Source organism: Macaca mulatta, chromosome 10 (genome assembly GCF_049350105.2).
Source record: "Macaca mulatta isolate MMU2019108-1 chromosome 10, T2T-MMU8v2.0, whole genome shotgun sequence".
NCBI classification, from domain to species: domain Eukaryota; kingdom Metazoa; phylum Chordata; class Mammalia; order Primates; family Cercopithecidae; genus Macaca; species Macaca mulatta.
This window is the reverse complement of record NC_133415.1, coordinates 98,013,389-98,032,348: the sequence shown is the minus strand read 5'-3', so window position 1 is coordinate 98,032,348 and position 18,960 is coordinate 98,013,389. Positions and strand designations below refer to the sequence as shown.

At 42.3% G+C, this 18,960-nt stretch overlaps 1 protein-coding gene across 1 annotated transcript; it reads right to left on the bottom strand.

The window, feature by feature from the left end:
* Positions 1–16,746: 16,746 nt before the first annotated feature.
* PI3 (peptidase inhibitor 3) lies at positions 16,747–18,438 on the bottom strand. Its single transcript, NM_001110511.1, has 3 exons — positions 18,292–18,438; positions 17,163–17,438; positions 16,747–16,931 (listed from the first exon to the last, which is right to left on the bottom strand). Exons 1-2 carry the CDS (start codon positions 18,368–18,370, stop codon positions 17,164–17,166), a joined length of 354 nt encoding a protein of 117 aa, NP_001103981.1. The 5' UTR covers positions 18,371–18,438; the 3' UTR covers positions 16,747–16,931; position 17,163.
* Between the last annotated feature and the right edge of the window lie 522 nt (positions 18,439–18,960).

The window sequence follows — 18,960 nt, the reverse complement described above, 5'->3', positions numbered from 1 at the left end:
AGTGGTGATAGTTGAGATTGCTCAGCCATTTTCTCCTTCCTAGGTGCAGTGTTATTCTACCGGGAGATGCTGTAATGGACTGTGTTGGTTGGCCTCCAGCCAGGAGGTGGTGCTTGCAAAAGAGCACCAGCTATGGTAGTAGCAGTGGGATTTTTGCTTGCTTTAGGTTGCCCTCTGGCTTCTTAGGCAATAGGTGGGGCCATAGAGCTTCCAAGAGTTTCTGTTTTTTGTGTTAAGCTACCAGGGCAGGTGGCAGAACAAAGCCAGGTGGGGGCTGGGTCAGGCAGATTTGCACTCTGAGTCTTCACATTCAGGGAAAGCAGCAGCCCCTGTGGGTGCTGGGGGACAGGAACAGTTCTCAGGCCACTGGGTTGATGTTCCAGAGGGGACTGTTGCAGAATGGCTGTAATTTCTTTTTTTCCTTTTTTTTTTTAAATTATACTTTAAGCTCCAGGGTACATATGCACAACATGCAGGTTTGTTACATATGTATACATGTGCCATGTTGGTGTGCTCCACCCATTAACTCGTCATTTATATTAGGTATATCTCCTAATGCTATCCCTCCCCTCTCCCCCAACCCCACGACAGGCCCCAGTGTGTGGTGTTCCCCACCCTGTGTCCCAGTGTTCTCATTGTTCAATTCCCACCTATGAGTGAGAACATGTGGTTTGGTTTTCTGTCCTTGCGATAGTTTGCTCCGAATGATGGTTTCCAGCTTCATCCATGTCCCTACAAAGGACATGAACTCATCCTTTTTTATGGCTGCATAGTATTCCATGGTGTATATGTGCCACATTTTCTTAATCCAGTCTATAATTGACGGACATTTGGATTAGTTCCAAGTCTTTGCTATTGTGAATATTGCTGCAATAAACACACGTGTGAATGTGTCTTTACAGCAGCATGATTTATAATCCTTTGGGTATATACCCAGTAACGGGATGGCTGGGTCAAATGGTATTTCTAGATCTAGATCCTTGAGGAATTGCCACACTGTCTTCCACAATGGTTGAGCTAGTTTACAGTCCCACCAACAGTGTAAAAGTGTTCCTATTTCTCCACATCTTTTCCAGCACCTGTTGTTTCCTGCCTTTTTAATGATCGCCAGAATGGCTGTAATTTCAAAGTTAAAAAACAACAGATGCTGTAGGCTGTGGAGAAAAGAGAATGCTTATATCTTGTTTCCACTTTGGTTGGTTGGTATGTAAATTAATTCAGCCCCACTGTAGAAAGCAGTTTGGAGATTTCTCAAAGAAGTTAAAACAGAGCCACGATTTGACCCAGCAATTCCACTACTGTGTATACACCAAAAGGAAAATAAATCACTCTACAAAAAGGACACCTGCACTTATGTTCATTGCTTTCCTATGCACAATAGTAAAGATATGGAATCAACCTAGGTGCCCATAAATGGTGGATTGGATAAAGAAAATATAACATGTATATGCCATAGAATACTACACAGCCATAAAAAGAATGAAATCATATCCTTTGCAGCAACATGGATGCAGCTGGAGGTCATTATCCTAAGCAAATTAATGCAGGAACAGAAAACCAAATACCACATGTTCTCACTTATAAGTAGGAGCTAAACATTGAACACACACTGACATAAACATGGGAACAACAGACACTGTAGACTACTAGAAGGAGGAGAAAGGGAAGTGGGCATGGTTTGAAAAACTATCTATTGGATACTACGCTCGCTACCTGGGTGATGCGATCTGTACCCCAAACCTTAGCATCACACAATAAGCCCATGTAACAAGCCTGAACATGTGCCCTCCCATCTAAAATAAAATTCGAAAAAAAATTTAAAACTATATAAAAATGTTTAAATTATGAGGCAAAACCAGCCATAGATAAAGAAAAAGTGATGAACAGAAAATGGAAAACATTAATAAACATATATCAGATAAAGGGTGAATTTCATAGCATATTGAAAAAATTTCTTCATTATAATAAAGAAGAGCAAATCATCTAATAAAGAATGTAAAATATGAGCTCCACCAGGTACTTAGAGAAATTATAATACAAACAGTTAATGCATGTATGAAAACAATTATAGCTGCATTCATAGTTCAAAGACTGCAGGTTAAATAAAGTAAAATTTGTCTTTTCACTTATGAGGCTGATTTCCCAGTAATGGTTCTTGGCAAGTTCCTTCTATCCCTGGCCTCAGTTCTGGTTATTGTAAGATGAGAAAATGGGCCTATGTAGTCTCTTGAAGTCCTTGCTGTGGCGAGGACTAGTAGATTAAGCAAAGCCCTCTGCCTGGTGAAGAGAGAATTTGCAAGAGCACAACACAAAGCACATGAGGTTGGGATCACTGTGCTTGGGGACACCAAAGGGGTACAGAAAACCTCATGATAATGGCTGATTTGATATTCTGTAATGAGTGTTTATTCATCTTCATTAAGTTTTATAATGGTTCCACAAATGGAAGTTTCTTTAATCTTCATGGACCTCTCATATCTATGGTGTATTTGTTTGTTGGTTGGTTTGTCAAACAAATAGTTTGTATTTGATTACAAATTATCTCCCAATCCTATGGGGTTTATTCGTTTATTTATTTATCCGAGTATGTGAAATTTTCATATGTCTCCACAGAAGGATCTGTGCATAAAGGTATATTCAGAGAAGAATCAGATATCCATCTCCATTCCCTCTTTCCTTCCTACCAATTCCTGACCACATCCTACAGGTGACCACTCTCATTGGTCTCTGGGCTTTTCCTTTCTTTTTTTTTTTTTTTTTTTCCTGCAATGAGTAAGTAAATGGATATTTTCTTATTTTGCATTCATTGTTACAAGACACTTTAAATTTATCATTCCACAATGTACATACCTCAGTTCATGGACATCTTCCATGTTCCTTTGAATAGCTGCATAGTACTTCATTTTACAGCTGTACTATCATTTATACAACCACTCTTTTCTGTATGGGTATTTTGTTTGTTTCCAACATTTTGCAGTCATAAATAATACTGAAATTAATATGTTTACTGTAATTCCACACTTTGGCTTATATTGTTCTGTTGGTCCACAATTTCTATTATAACCCTACCCCTTTCACCCAGCATCAGGTCAAGCTGATGGAACAATGGTTTTATGAGAAAGACCCCTGCATCTTCCTGACTTAGTCTATATCCTGTGGAAAGAAAAATGATTTGAAATCAGGACTGATCTTTTTCATTTTCAGCTTTACTCCTCAATCCTAAGCAATATTCCCCTTCATTAGATGAGGGCAGTTTTCTATATGTCAGCAGGTATTTTGACTCCAAATTCAATGGAAGATTGTGACTCAGGACATTTATTACAGGCTTGAAAGAATTCAGGGCCTGGCTTGGCCTGACTCCTGGGCACTCTGTGATCCTAGGGACAGACACACATCGCTGGCTAGAATTGAGTCTGCAAAGCCCTGGAGAGTGACTCCAATGTACCTGAGGTCATCTGTGACGTTCACTGCTCTACCCCTGGAGTGCATCTGGAGCCTGGAGAGATGCTATCTGGGCTCCTTGGTTCAGTGAAGGTCTGTGCTGCCAGAGGACTCCAGTTGAGTTATTCCTAAAATAATACTTTCTGGCTTCTCTACTCACAAATCTCACAGAATACTGCAACTGCTTTCTCTGGGCAATTTAAAACACTTTTTGCAGTCCCAGAACCCTTCATCTTTCTTTCCCTTCTTCATCTCTCCTCAACAAAGAATCCACAGTTGCCTGAATGAGGCATAAGTGTCTGTATAATCAAGGAATATCATAGTCATGAATGCACAGAGGGCCCACTGACCTCAAAGCCCTTCTTAATTTTGTTTATTTTTTATTTTTTTTCTAGCAGGTATTCTGAGCATCAGAAGCTGACAGTGATTGTCCAAGATCCTACAGAAGGTTGGTAGCACAGATGGGGCTACATAGAATATAATCTGCAAGAAGAAAATACAAAGTGTTCTTTGCTCCAGAACTCAAGATGTAATGAGTGTGGGTGTTGTAGACAGTTCTAATTTCTTGGCTTCTAAGCATAAGAATGTCATTCCTATTTTGGAGGAATTAACCACCATATGAGTCCTGGAACCCGGAGGCTCTGCCACTTTTTATAACAGAAAGGAAAGTCTGGACACTTGTTTTCCCTGCCTCCACTGAGAGACAACCTAATGTGAGCACATGCTGGGTTCAGATCATCAGATGCACAAACTCTGGACTGTACTTGGGAGCTAGTGATAGTAGGAAGTCAAGGTTCACTCCTGGGGCAGTTACAGCAATGGCAGCTGTATTGGACTTATCAGAAGAGAAATGGAAATGATGGCCCATGCATTGAAGAGCATCTGGCTTTGGCATATTGGCTGAGAGACATGTAACCTCCATCTACTCCGAGGTGGCACCAATGAGCTCCACAAAGGCCAATATCTGACTAATTTTGACTGTGATTCTGCATTCAATGACTTCCTTGTTTTTGCCTTTTCTTTTAACTTGAATTTCTGGGTTTCCTAGTGGTTTTGTGAACCAGTCAGACACTTATCATTTTCACAGAGCCAAATAGACTTCTTTGTAATTAAGAAGAAAGTAATTGGGCGAGTCTTGCTAGGGAATAGTGTGAAGAGTTCCTTGGATGACTCCAAACCAACAACCACAGCTGGTGAAAGTTATTTTTATTTTATTTCTTTCAGATTTTATTTGTATTGTACACATTTAAGGTATACAATATGATGTTTTGATATACATATACATAGTTAAATGATTACTGCAGTCAAGCCAACTGCCATATCCATTGTGTCATGTAGTTAACTTTCTGTTGTTGTGAGAGAAGCACATAAATACTGTCTTAGCCAGTTTCCAGTAGATAATACTAAGAGTTGAGTGACCTGGTGACTTCTGCTCTGGAATAGCAGTGTGAGGAGATCCATGGAAATACCCTCAAACCAAACAATCATACCTGATAAAAGTTATTTTTTAAAACAGCCACTTGAAGTCTCCGGGAATTGTCTTAAGTACATACATTTATTTTTAAAACTCTACTAAACCTTGGAGGAACACAGAGTGTCTACAGCATTTGAGTCATAACCCACTCTATACTTTCTATATCCTAGCTCAATATGAGGGAAGTTTCACTCAGGGCACATCTAGCCAAGAAATGGGAGAACCTCTTTCCTCTCACTTCCCTTTAAAGGGTTATGATATCTCACCAGAGGCAAAAGGTTGCCAGCATCTCTCAAATCCATTCCAAGGTTGTATTGCAGAGATTCCAGTGTGATGAAGAGGTACAGAGTTCCATTCTTCCACCCAACACTACTTGTAGTGAAGAGGTTCTACCCCAGGCATTGTAGGTCAAGAATGTTGAGACCCCCATAGCCCTCGGCACAGCTCATTTGCTGGGCAGAGTTTTCATGCCAGTGAATGCCTGCCAACAACTGCAGAGGATACTACTGCTCATGGCCAGAACCCACTTGGTAAAGCAGGGCTGTCGCTCTGAGAAAAGTGAACCATTCTTTCCAAAACGGCTCCTTAGAAAGAACTCAGTGATTTTCCAAAAGTGAGAGGCAGGCTATAAGAACAGAGAGCTCCAAAGTCCTCCCGAAGGAACTGACAGTATTAGGAACAGAGTATAAGGAATATCCAGCCTAATAGTGCTCTTAAAAACAATGGAGGCTGGGTGTGGTGGCTCATGCCTGTAATCCCATCACTTTGGGAGGCCAAAGCGGGTGGATCATGAGTTCAAGAGATCGAGATCATCCTGGCCAACATGGTGAAACCCCGTCTCTCCTAAAAATACAAAAATTAGCTGGGTGTGGTGGTGCACGCCTATAGTCCCAGCTACTCAGGAGGCTGAGGCAGAAGAATCACTTGAACCCAGGAGGCAGAGGTTGCAGTGAGCCAAGATTGCACCACTACACTCCAGCCTGGCCTGGTGACAGAGTGAGATTCTGTCTCAACAAAAAAAAAAAAAAAAGGAGATTTTCGTGGGTTTTAGTGGTAAACAAAGAAGAGTAAGTTAGCCCATGAGATAAAAATCTAATGATTAATGAAATTGAACATACCAACTGATAAAGTAAACATTTGAGGTTTTCCAGGAAAATATTGATGATAAATTGTCATGGGAGAGTTACCCATGACAAATTTTAATTCCACCATAATTATCACAAAAATATGTCAACATGATTAGAACATACAGTAATGGTGAGAAAATGCACACATCTCAATGGAATAAAAGATAAACTCAATGCCTTTGAGAATTTTACAAATGATAAGGGCAGAATTCCACATCACTTAAGAAATGTTAGTAATTCAGCAAATGATGTTTAGACTGATTGCCAGCAATTTAAGGAGTAAATACTGGATTTCCACCCCACCCATTATTTTAAAGTACATTTTAGGTGGTCAAGGATTTAAACATAAAGATCGAACTATGAAAGCATTCAAAGTAAACATGAGACAAGTTTGGTAGAATATTTACATGTGAATGATTTTCTGAAGTAAATTAATATCATTAACTACAAGTGAATAAAAAGTTTTACAGGGAAAATCATGCATACAGGAAAAAAACAGAAATTTAAAAAATGTATAAACATATACGGTGGGAATAGAGATATTCTATAATATATTGAAAGAATTTTTAAAACACAATAAGGAAAATAGATCTTCTAATAGAAAAATAAACATAGACTATGAACATATGGTTTATTAAAAAGTAATGCAAGTAGCTACTACATATTTGAAAATAAATAAAACCACATCCATAATTAAATAAAATCACACCAAGTTAAAACAAACACATGAATCTTTTGTTGTCTTTCCTGTAAGATGGTCTTCCAAATTTGGGGCAAATTTCATTTGCCAGCGGTCTGTGTCTCAATTATTATAAAAGGAGTAGCTTGGTCTCTTAGGACTCTTCTTGCTGTGAGAAAGATTTCAAGAATCTTACTAAAGTTTCTTCCAAGTGAGCTGTGAATGTGCAGTAGAATAGCAGAAAGCTCGTGCAGTGGGCACACTGCAAGTGAGAACACCAAGGTGATGCAGAAGACCTGGATGGTGGCAGAATTAGCATATTGTGGAGTGTCACTTTACAGTTGAGTTGCTGACTTCTTTGGGATCTCCTCAAATCTATATTTTTCTTTGATTCCACACTTTGGCTTGGATAATTCTATTTCCCTGGAATTCCTATTGTCACTGTGCTTTTTGGCAAATTAACCCCTCAACTAGTCTTTTTTGAAAGGCTAATGAATCCTCCTGCTTTTTCAACATTCTACCAAAGGGAATGACATCAGATTAGAATAGATAGTTCCCAGCCCCAGTTCTGCCCCTGATTTCTAGAGTAAACTTTGATGGATCCCTGGATTCCAGTTTTCCCATCCACAAAACGGGGGGTTTTGTCTGGATATTTCAAAGGGACTTTCCAATTTCAAATTCAAGAAAAGTTGGAATCTGTTACAAGCTGAGAAGCACTTGGTACTTGTGCATGATGCTTATCACTCTGGGCTCCAAGAGACAGATACACATGGCTGGCTAGAACAGAGTGTCCCCATCCCAGGAGGTACTGGACAAGGAAGGCCTAAGAAGGTTGTTCAAAACTTATCATTAGTGATCCCTGCTTTCAACCCCCATGGAGCACACAGAGTCTGCAAATATGTTATCAGCCTTTCCAGTCTCAGCAAAAACAGCTTTGTTAGAGAACATTATGCCTCTAGGAGGAACACGGTAGCAGTGGAGCTGTCCCAGGATGACCATATCTTTTCTGACTGCAGTGCAAATTCTGGGCAGTGATTCACCATTTTAGAGTCTCTGTGTAATTTCAGTAATATCATGCAGCCCCTGAACTTCTCATCTTTCTCATCATTCTTGATCTCCCCTCATGATTGCATCCAGAATTGTAAATGCCTTTTCAAGGAAGTAAGTGGGTTAGATAATCCAGCCAAGAGGTGGTGGAGTCCCTACTATCGCCAATCTCCATTTCCTTTTTCCAGTTGATTAAAACTGTAGGTCATAAGCTGGGGCTAGAACACAGAGTGAAGGAAAGGAGGGGCATAGGAGGTGCTCCAGTGCTCACGATGTGATGAGAATGGTGATGTGGACAACTTTCATGTCTTAGCCTCTAAGCATACAAGCACCATTCCCAGCAAAAGCTGCAAAGTCCATATGCCTGTTTCTCTGACTTCTTGGCAGCCTCCACATGTGCACATGCACTGGTTCAGACAGTCGGAGGTACATACTGCAATGGACTGAGAATTGGTGATAGAAAAAAGCAGACCTGGAGGTGGTGAGAGTTTACTTCGGCAGCAGTGGCATAAATGGCTACAGCATCTATTTCCAGGGAGCAGAGTGGAAGTGGTGTCCAATTTGTCAATGTTGGTGGCCAGACATGGTGTTGTCATGCCTGGAGGCAGCAGTGCTATGGTCTGTTGCGACTGGAGAGAAAAAGACTGTGGGACCGGTATTGTTGAGGAATGAGTGTGCCCATAAAACCACTAAACAGTAGGCTGGGAGGATAAAGTATCATCTAGTTTATCCTCTAGATAGCTGGAGAAGCTGAAGATGCAGCCTGTGATTAAAATATAGGCAGAAAAATGGGTCAGGCCCATTAAAGGTGACCTTGTGAAATAAATTACTGCCATTGAAGAAACTGATTAAAAAAAAGATAGCTGGACTTCTGCCCAATAAGAAAAGGCACATTCTTAGGAATATTTCCATGGTGATTAGGGAGCGTCCCTTCTATTTCCAGAGGTGAACATTTGTGGGGTTCACTTTATACCTGCCAACGTGTACGTTTCAAGGGGAGTTTGGAACCCTAGAAAGATCCACGGTATGGGAGATACATCCACGCTTTTGACTGTCCACTATGTGGAACTCCCTTGTTATGTTGTGGGATCTCCCTATTTAAGGCTATCTTTGAGACTTGCTGAGTGACAGAGCTGGGCTCCTACTGCAAAAACAGAACAAACCAGGGGGCACTTTCCTTCCCTCCTGAGGCCTAGGGCTGCACTAACATGCTCAGCAAATGTAATGCTCCCATATGTCACCTTAGATCTCCACTGAGTGACTCAAAGAAGCAAGGATGAAGGGGCATTCTTTCCCAGAACAAAGTAGTTTTCTTGTTCACAACAATACCCAATTCCAGAGTCATGGGTGGCAGGAATGAGTGTCCAGGACTGCAGCAGCTGTGTACACATCACACAATTGTCGAGATGTGGTTCTGGCTGTTGTCATGCTACCCAGACACTCTTATATCTTACAATGGTCCTGATCCTGAATCTTCAGGCTTCTCAGAATTCTGTGAACCGTGTTTTGAAGGTTGGGTTATTCAGCAAGTTCAGGGTTCTCAGGGGCTGAGACAGAGTTAAGAATGCAAGTTGCCTTGCGAGGTCACACCTGTGAAAGTAAAGGCGAGGAAGCAGGATTAGGCAAAGGACGCCATTGCCAAGCTGTCCTCACAACATCTCTGTCAGCCCAACAGGAAGCTCTGGAGCAAGAATTTTTTATAAGAGGAGTTCGACACTGGGCATGAAGGGTAGAATCTCATACTATAGCCTTACTTTGCCTTTGGCTGGATGTCCCTGGTTCTGTGTGATCTCAGCTCAAACGCCGAGGTTGTCCCTGAGGTCGAGCAGTGGCTGGCAGCAATTAGCCAACCACACTCCACGCAGCTGGGCAACAAGGTGCTCCTTGAAGGGGGATCCAAGCAGTAACTCTCTGTCAGCCACAGTGCACCCCGGCACTGCTGGGATCCGGGCTCCACACACATTGGGAAGCTTCTTCCAGGCTCTGCTGGGCTCTCCCTCTGCGATAAACCATAAGAAGGTGGAAGGGAAGGGGTACACAATAGCCGTGGCCTCTGCAGTTGTTGTGTGGGTGGCGATTGGTTCTCATCATCACCCTCCTGTATTTCCATGTTAAAGTACCCCACCTTCAGCTACCATCAGTGCTGAAGTCAGTGGCTTACCTGGTGGTAGGACTCACATTCTCATTCCTGGGCGTAACTATGCCCTACTCAGGACAGGATATCCTGCTAAAACTTTAGAATAAATCTCTTCTTTTGGCTAAGCAGACATGCTACTTAGAAAGTCTGCCCTTTAATTATCATGATGTTTGTTTGGAGCCCTGCTTAGTAAAGCTAAAACATTATTCACCATGATCCTTGAAATTCACAGCCTCTGCTGTATGTTAGGGAAGATACAGAATAGGAGGTTTCTCAGCCCTTACCCAATGCCCAGAGAGATGACAACCAGCGGCCTTGTCCCTTGCCCAGCCTCCTCATCCTCAGGACCTTGGGGGTCAGGACAGCAGCCAGGAGGTGAGAAGGGAACCTGGTCTACAAAGGAGTCTCAAGGCTTTCTTTTTTCCCTCTTTCAGTGGTGATTCCCTCCGTTATACTTGATTTTATTCAGCTGTGCTTCACTCCTTTTCATCTTGACTATAGTAGCAAATGATTTGCCTATTTTGTAATTTTTTCAAAACCAATATTTAAATCTATTAACTAGAGCTAATGTTTGTCTCTTCTTGACCTCAAACATTTGCTTTTATCTTTATCATTGCTTTTTTGACCTTATTCTTTTTCTTTTTTTGTTGAAATTTTGATTTATTTACATTTATTGTTTCATTTTTGTTGATACAAGTATTTAAGGCCTGGGTGTGTCCTCTGTATCCTTGTTTACTTTTTTGTCCACTTGGTTTGTTTTGTACCAATACAGTGTGTTCAATTCTCCTACTGTTAGTGTGTTTTTATCTATATCTCCTTGATGTATCCCATATTTTCTTCTTTATAAAAGTGTTTTTTGTGCTATATAGTGCTTACATGCTTATAACTAATATCTTTACTGATAATTGTGACTTTTAATGTTCAGTGTCCTTCTTACTGTTTCAGCAACAAAACAAGTTATAACCAATGATGTAATAAATATCTATGAGTCCACGCTAATATAAACAATTAAGTAAATAAATGAGGGATAATAAGCAAATATCTGACATCAGATACTTATAGATTATTATATTCTATCTGTAATTATTATAGAATAATAATTATAGTTACCTATCTATCATTCTTACAGTATAATTCCAAACTATTTATTTAGATACTTCCCCTTTAAGGAATATCTTATATATGGTTGTACAGTGACTTCCTTTCAAAGAGTATAGCATGGAAGGATAGGGGGAAAAGTTGAATTTCAGTGTAGAAACTTGACGAACACTGCCTCAGCCTGGCCATCTAGGTCAACATCATCAATAGTAAGTCATGTTGAAGTCAGTACCCTGGATATTACGTGATAAGAAGGGCACTTTACCTCTGATGTTTTCCTCCAAAAAACCAGAATCCCAGTATAATGAGAAAAACATCAGACAAATTTCAGTTGAAGGACATTCTATAAAATACTTAAGCAGTACTCCTCGAAACTGTCAAGGTCTGCAAAAACAAGGAAAATGTGTGCAATTGTCACAACCGAGAGGAGCCTAAGAAGACATGACCACTAATTATAATCCACATTGTCCTGGATGGGCTCCTGAAACAAAAAGAACCCTGGTAACAGCAAAGGCAATATGAACAAAGTCTGGACTTTAGTTAATAATAATGTAGCAATACTGGTTCATTCCTTGTGACAAATGCACCCTAGTAAAGTGTTAACAGCAGCAAGGACTGTGCGCCGGCACACAGAAAGTCTAGCAAATGCTCTGAGCCTCCAGGACTCTTTCCCTGTGTTTTCATATGTGGACATCTTCCTCCTGGGAATGAGTTTATTTCAATCATAGGCTCTTTCATTCTTTGCACACTTATTTCTGGACCCCACTGTTTCCTCTGAAAAAGGCAGAGGCAAAAGTTCAAGAGAGCTCTCCTTTGAAAATCAGATGTTCTTTCTGTATAATTTGAAGTTTTTACTGTTCTCTGACTTCAGATTTTGTTGAAGAAATGATATTTCTGAGGTTTTCTCATTCTTCTGTGTAGTGATATAGCTTTGTAAGAATACCTTGGGAGATTTACATTCACAAGGACACCATAACTCTTGCTACCCTCGAAGTCTGGCAAATTTGTATTTTTCTGGTAAAATACTCAACTGGAGAATATTTCTGTAAGAATATTTTAAAATTTTGACTTTACAGAAATTGAAAAACTTTGTAAGGTTAAAATATATAATCTAGCTAAAACAATGGTTAACAACTAACCAGAAAAATAAATTTAAATGTATGAGAGCAAAGGGTGGCTTTTCTGTGTATAAGAATCACTCTTACAAATCAATTGAAATATTATGGCCACCTAGTAGAAAAAAGAGCAAACAATTGGAAAACAGTGGAAGACTCCAAGTATTAGGAGACAAATACTGAGGCATCAATTGGAATCATAGAAATCACATTTGAAACAATTTGGTCAAGTCAGCTATTTTCAGACAATTGTATAACGAACCCATGTCTGGGAATCAGAGAACCAGCTCTTTTCTGGGCTTGACTGAGTGAAATTAGGAAATGCATTTCTCCCTTCAGGGGTCTGTGCAAGCTGGATAAAGTAAGGAGGGAAATGACATCTTCCCTTCCCACAGTCATTTTGTTGTCCCTTATGCCATTTAAGATTTGTTCATCAAGTGTCAATATCTCTAGGGAGGCCATGCAGAGGCAGCAAAGTGAAACATGTTAGGGCCTTATACCTCTCTTTGAGGTCGTGGGTCTCCAAGCCCTTGTCTGGTTCCAGCACTCCTTGGACAAGACTGTCTTCCCTAGTAACAGCACCTCTCATTGCTTGGGAAGTTGGGAGAACTAGTACCCCATTTCTGCTTTTGAAATCTGGTTTGTGTCTAGAGGACACATCCGATGCATGGATCACATCCAGAATTATTGCAGAGGGAAGCAATGAAATGGAAGCAAGAAAAATAGCTTCTTTTCAACTCACCCAAGACATCACTCATGCTTTCTTTTTTCTTTATCTCCTTCAAGTGCATTAATAATTTTTCTCCAACTTCTTTCAGAGAGTAGTTTCCAGGGGATTTTTTGGGGGTAGTTGAAGACAATAGAAGGCAGAAGAGGAAGAATGAGTAACTTCCACAATCTCCTCCCCAAGAGGTATAAAATAACACTACCACTAAGAAATTTCTAAACAAAACCACACCCTCAATATAACTTGAAAACAAAGAATGCCAAAAATACAAAATACCTGTCAGTGAAAAGGGAGGAAACAACAAATCCCAGGGCTGGGACTCACACTCTCCTGCCCTTTCCAGCCCCACTGTAAAACTTAAAGCTTTGCAAAATCGACCGAAAAAACTGCTGAGGAAGGAATGACGTAACCGAGATGGTGAAATAGAAGGCACCTGCTCATGTTCCACCAGAATGACAAGAATCCTACACTCCTCCACAGTCCAAAGTCTCTCTGGGAGCCTCTGGATCTGGATTCAGGGGGAAGTTTGTGAAACTCTGGTGGAGCCCAAGACCTTGGAGGGTCATATTGAGAGTACAGACCAACAACCACGTGGCTGATCCGCTGAGCTGGCTCCAGAGTTTAATCCCAGAAATGGCCCAGTCATTCAGGAGTTTGGTTACATTTGGCCTTGAGCCTGCAATCAACCCATCTGCTGTGGGGTCCAGAATGAATCACACACACTAGGGCTTTGGCAGAAAGGCCCTTCTGCTCACTGACTGGGCAGTGAACCTGAAAGCTGCCTTGTGATTCAGCTCCGGCCCCCATCAGCTGAGGTCCCAGCTCAAAGCTGCTCACACAGCAACCCAGAGGGAGACTCACACACGTCTCATAGCCTAAGAGTCTAAGCCTCCCTGACAGGCTTGCCAACCTCTGTTGCACAGTGGGTTGAGATGGGATCAAGTCTCAGCTCTGATGCTTCCTGCTGTAATTGAACTATCCTTTCGGTGCTGAGACTTGCAGGGAGATATGTACTTATCTTGGCCAACAAGATGGACTCTCCAGCCTCCAGCCCACAGCAGATCCCAAAAGGGTTGGGGGAGGGGGCATTCCCAGCTTCAGCTCCTTCTGCTGCAATCAGGAAACTATCGCGTCTCTGCAGGAACTTGCTGGAAGATGTGCACTCCTTCTAAGTCAATGAGACTGGGCTCTCCAGCCACTGCCCCACAGCAGATCCTGAGGGGCCCAGTATCAGCTCCACTCTCTCCTACTGCAGTCAGAGGACTATAGCAATTGGCAGGGTCTTCCTGGGCGATACGTCCCTGCCTGAGTGAACATGAAAGGAATATCAGTCTCTGTTCCACAGCAAATCTTGGATGAAGAAACCACTGGTCTCTGTGAGGTCTTGAGTTGCTCAGCTACCTTACTGTCATCCTGGACTGCTTCCTGAGGGAAAAGAAAGTGTCTTTTTGAAGCCTTTCAATTTTTCTCTCTCAGTGGCTTAATCTTCGCCTGAATTCAGACAAGAGTTAGTTCTTTTGTTTTTGTAAATAGTGAACCTACCGTCTGCATCTTGTTTCTTAAAAAATCCAAGTTTTCTTCGTTGTTTTGGAACTTGACATTGATCTTTACCTGAATTAGATATAATGAGGCCTGATTCTGGGTTTTCTTTTGTTTTCTATTGATTTCTCAACCTGACTATCCTAACAAAAACAACATATTGATTATTGTTACTTTGCAAAACTTTTTTTTTAAGTCTAGGAGGTTCCAGTGCCCTAGGGTTAATCTTCATTTGTAAACATCTATGCCTATTCACAAGAATTTATGCTTCCCCGTAAATTTAATTATGGTTTCAAGTTCCCTTAACTTCCATAAGAACACCATATTAAAAATGGATTTTGAGTGTAATACACCTTAGGGATAAATTAAATAAATATTAAATATTGAGTAAATAGTGACATCTTCACCACGTAGTCTTCCCATTCATGTATTGTGGTATGTGTATATTCAAGTCTTTTTATATGAATATGAAAAGTTATATAGATTTCTTTTCTAGAGCTCTGCCTCTCTCTTGTTAAGTTTATTTATAGCAATGGTGTGATTTTGTTGATATTAACAATAGAAAATGCAGCATGTCTAACTGATTGTTGCTAGCATATAATAAAAATATTTACTATCACTAACCTTGTGGCTTTTAATGGTTAATCTCTCTTAGCTTCAATCTTTTTACAAAATTAGAAAATAAAATATGTATAATGGCCATCTGAAAAGGACTTATGAAAAATAAGTGACAATACATGTAATCTACCTGGTATAGGAAATAGAGTAAATATTAAAAAACAGAAACCATTATTTCCTCCAATGATGTATTCAGTATTTGTCAAGCCAGAAGTTTGGATACTGCTCTCACCTGTGCTCCAAGATACCCTAGTATCAAAGCCCTACTGTTGTTCAGACTAGCCCCTGAACGATAGAGAAAAATCATGGCTCAGATGCTCATGGATGGGGCAAAGTGGTGCAAGGATCCACGTTGTCTCATCCCAAGCCTCTGCTCCCCATGTCTTCTCAGAGCAGGAACCCACACACAAAGAAGAGCTGTTTCAGATCCCAGAATGGCAGGATTAGACCTTCCTTTGCAGAATAATTATACCTTACCCCCTTAACTGAAATAAACCTCTGAGGCTTGGAAGGGGGACATACATTTGCCAGAGGTCGCCCAATACATAGGGAGGCAAAGCCAGTGCTCAGATCACCTGACTCTCAAGCCTGTGCTCATTCCGCTTCACCCAGGCTGCTGCCTGCCTGGGGGCTGTGGCCTTCTCTGAGAGTTTCCTTGTGCAATGGCAGTGGGACAAGTGGGTCAACAGGAGAGCCATGAGGTTGCTCACATTCCTGCCCCTTTCTCCACTACTCAAGTCTGCCCTGCCCACAATGTGTATGTCTCCAGAGAATGCGATTCACCGAAATCTCTGACACCATAGTATGAATGACTTAGTGTATCCTCATTCACATCTTTTTTTTTTTTTTTTTTTTTTTTTTTTTTTTTTTTTTTTTTTTTTGTGAGACAGAGTCTCACTTTGTCGCACAGGCTGGAGCGCAGTGGTGCGATCTCGGCTCACTGCAAGCTCTGCCTCCCGGGTTCACGCCATTCTCCTGCCTCAGCCTCCTGAGTAGCTGGGACTACAGGCCCCCGCCACCACGCCCGGCCAATTTTTTGTATTTTTAGTAGGGATGGGGTTTCACCATGTTAGCCAGGATGGTCTTGATCTCTTGACCTCGTGATCCACACGCCTCAGCCTCCCAAAGTGCCGGGATTACAGGCGTGAGCCACCGCGCCGGGCCCTCATTCACATCTTAAAACAGAAATCTGGAAGAGGATATTGCTTAACCTAAAGGAATGCTACATCATGGAGGAATCTCAGGCATGAACCAGTGAAATTCTAAAGAGCAGGAATTTCACAGCATCTGTAACATCATCCTTTCTATGTTGTCTTGAAAAAATATAGATCCCTGGGAAACGTTAATGAGAAGGAAGTGGGGAGCTGTAGGTTCAGCCACAAGGGTTAGCTGGTCACATTGGCAAGGCCGACAGTAGCCAGGTCAGGACTGATGGTGGATTGGGAAACAAAAGACCTCCTTATGGTTTATGTAACGTTTATTTATTTTTTGTGTTTTGTGTTTTTCCTGTTCCTTGGCCAAAGGCAAGATTTCCAGATTTCCATTTTCTGGTGAAAAGGAGATGGCAGTGCTGAGGCTGATTACTGGATTGGTAATATGAAGCCCTAGCAACGGGCCTCCTGTTTCCTTCCCGCACCCTGCTCTCTTTCACCACGGGACCCTTTCCCCTCCTCACTGGACAGAAGAAGTCCCAATTCTACACCCATTTCCCCAAAGCGTCCAGGAGCCCAGAAATCATAGGAACCAGAAGCAAGTGGAGCAGACGGGACTCTTTATTGGAAAGTGGATGAGACAGGCAGCTCCAGGCTTGGGCATCCTGTATGGGAGGAAGAATGGACAGTGTGGGAAGGGGAAGGGCAGCAGGGACCTAGGATCAGATGGGGCCTGTAGCTCTGGGTATGGCACAGGTGCAGCAATGACAGGCTCCATCTGTGGAAGAGAAGAGAATCAGACGTGAGAGTCAGCACATCGAAGCACTCAGAGGCAGTGAGGAGGCCAGATCATCCTTCTCAGTACTGGTTATAGCCTCTCAGACCCCTCAGTCTCCCAGTTTTTCTGTCACCTGCCACAACCTCCCTCCCACCAACCTGGGATGGTTCCCCACCGCTCAGCCTTCTTTTGTGTCTTCAGGGGTCTCCTCTTCCTCCAGCTAGTGCTCACCTCACTGGGGAACCATACAGGCCATCCCGCAAGAGCCTTCACAGCACTTCTTGATTCCTGGGCAGTCAGTATCTTTCAAGCAGCGGTTAGGGGGATTCAACATGGCGCACCGGATCAAGATATTGGGGCAGGAGCCAGGCTTAGTGGAGACGGGACCTTTGACTGGCCCTTGCCCTTTGACTCTATCTTGACCTTTAACTGAAACTTGTCCTTTAACGGGATCTTGTCCATTGAACGGAACACGGCCTTTGACAGTGTCTTGACCTTTAACAGGAACTGTTAAAAGAAGAAACGAGCCCACATTTATACCCAGTAAGCCCCTGCTTCAGCTACCATGTCTTTGTCCTGGGTCCATCCACTGCTTACCGCAGCATCCTCAAACCATGACCTGAGTAGGGAAGGTACACCTGGGAGAGCGACACTCTTGGAAGGCTCTTCCCTTTTTTGGGGAGTCTACAGGATCAGCATTCCCTTGGGTGTTTGTTTCTTCCCCCTTCCTCCACTCCAAGTCTCTTAGAAGCCGTGGTCAGATTGGGGTGACAACCAGCAGTGAACAGAATACATTGTCATTTCTTAGGAAGCACATTGGAATAGGAAAGAACCCCGAGCCACATACCAGGAGACTTGAGCCCCATCCTGGCTCTGGGAATTACCTTGGCAATTGCTCACTCATTTCTACATTTTGGTTCCCTCCTTATAAAATGGGGGTCCTCAAACGACATGATTCCTGAAGCCTTGTTGTTTCTTAACCTCCTTTTAGAGTACAGATTACTCTGATGCTATCATGGGGCAGAGAAAGAAGGGACAGTGTCCACACCCAAGGTTTAAAATCCTGGAGTTCATTATTTTATTGCACATTCTGCGCAGGTATTGACATCTGAGGCCAAGGCCACATACCAACATTACTTCCACCAACAGTCCTGATCTCTCAGTCACTGGGGTGGAAAGCATGTGGAGTCCGCCAGCCAAAGTTCTGCTTTTTTCTGGATATGATGGCAAAGGCCAGAAAGCTGAAATCTGGGTTCCAGTGCTGCCTACTGCTTCATAAGTGCTCCCTGTCCTGGCCCAGGGTGTCCCAGAGGGCCTCCCCTCAGTCCGGCCCAGCCTAGCAGGCCACCTGTTCACTCACCTCCCGTGACAGCTGCCTCTACAACCAGCATCCCAGCAATGAGGAACACCACCACGATCAAGAAGCTGCTGGCCCTCATGGTGTCAGGAAGGTGTTTGGCTAAGAGCTAAGGCCATACCAATCTTTATGCAGTCCAGCTTGGCCTGGCTCCAGGGGCGGGTCTGTGGTATTCACAAGGGACATTTCCTTAGCTGTATTGGGAAATATCCACCCCATTCTGGGAGGGACCTCGGGGCTTTCCCCAAGGATTATTCACAGGGAGAACTAATGGACATTACATCACATCATCTCTGACTGTCCCAAGAGTTTTCCTACTTTCTCACAGAGTAGAAGTGCTGGCTCACTTATTAGGTAACATTACAATGAAATTCTTCATGCTTTGAAATACAGTGAGGCCCAAGAGAAAGGAATCACCAAAGGTTATTCAGCAAGTCACTGGTAGATCCGGTCTTGATTGTAAAATCAAGGTGTTTCCCCATTATGCTCTGGTGCTGCAAACCCCACCCAGATCTACTTTATCATTTCACCACTCCCAGCATCAAACTGGGCTTTTCCTTCCTTCTTCCCTGGTCCTGCAAAAAACTCTGTAAGACAAATTTGCCTTGAATATATAATGACTAATTATTGCACCTTGCTATTTCAGAGACGACCTTTCAGATGCATCAAAAA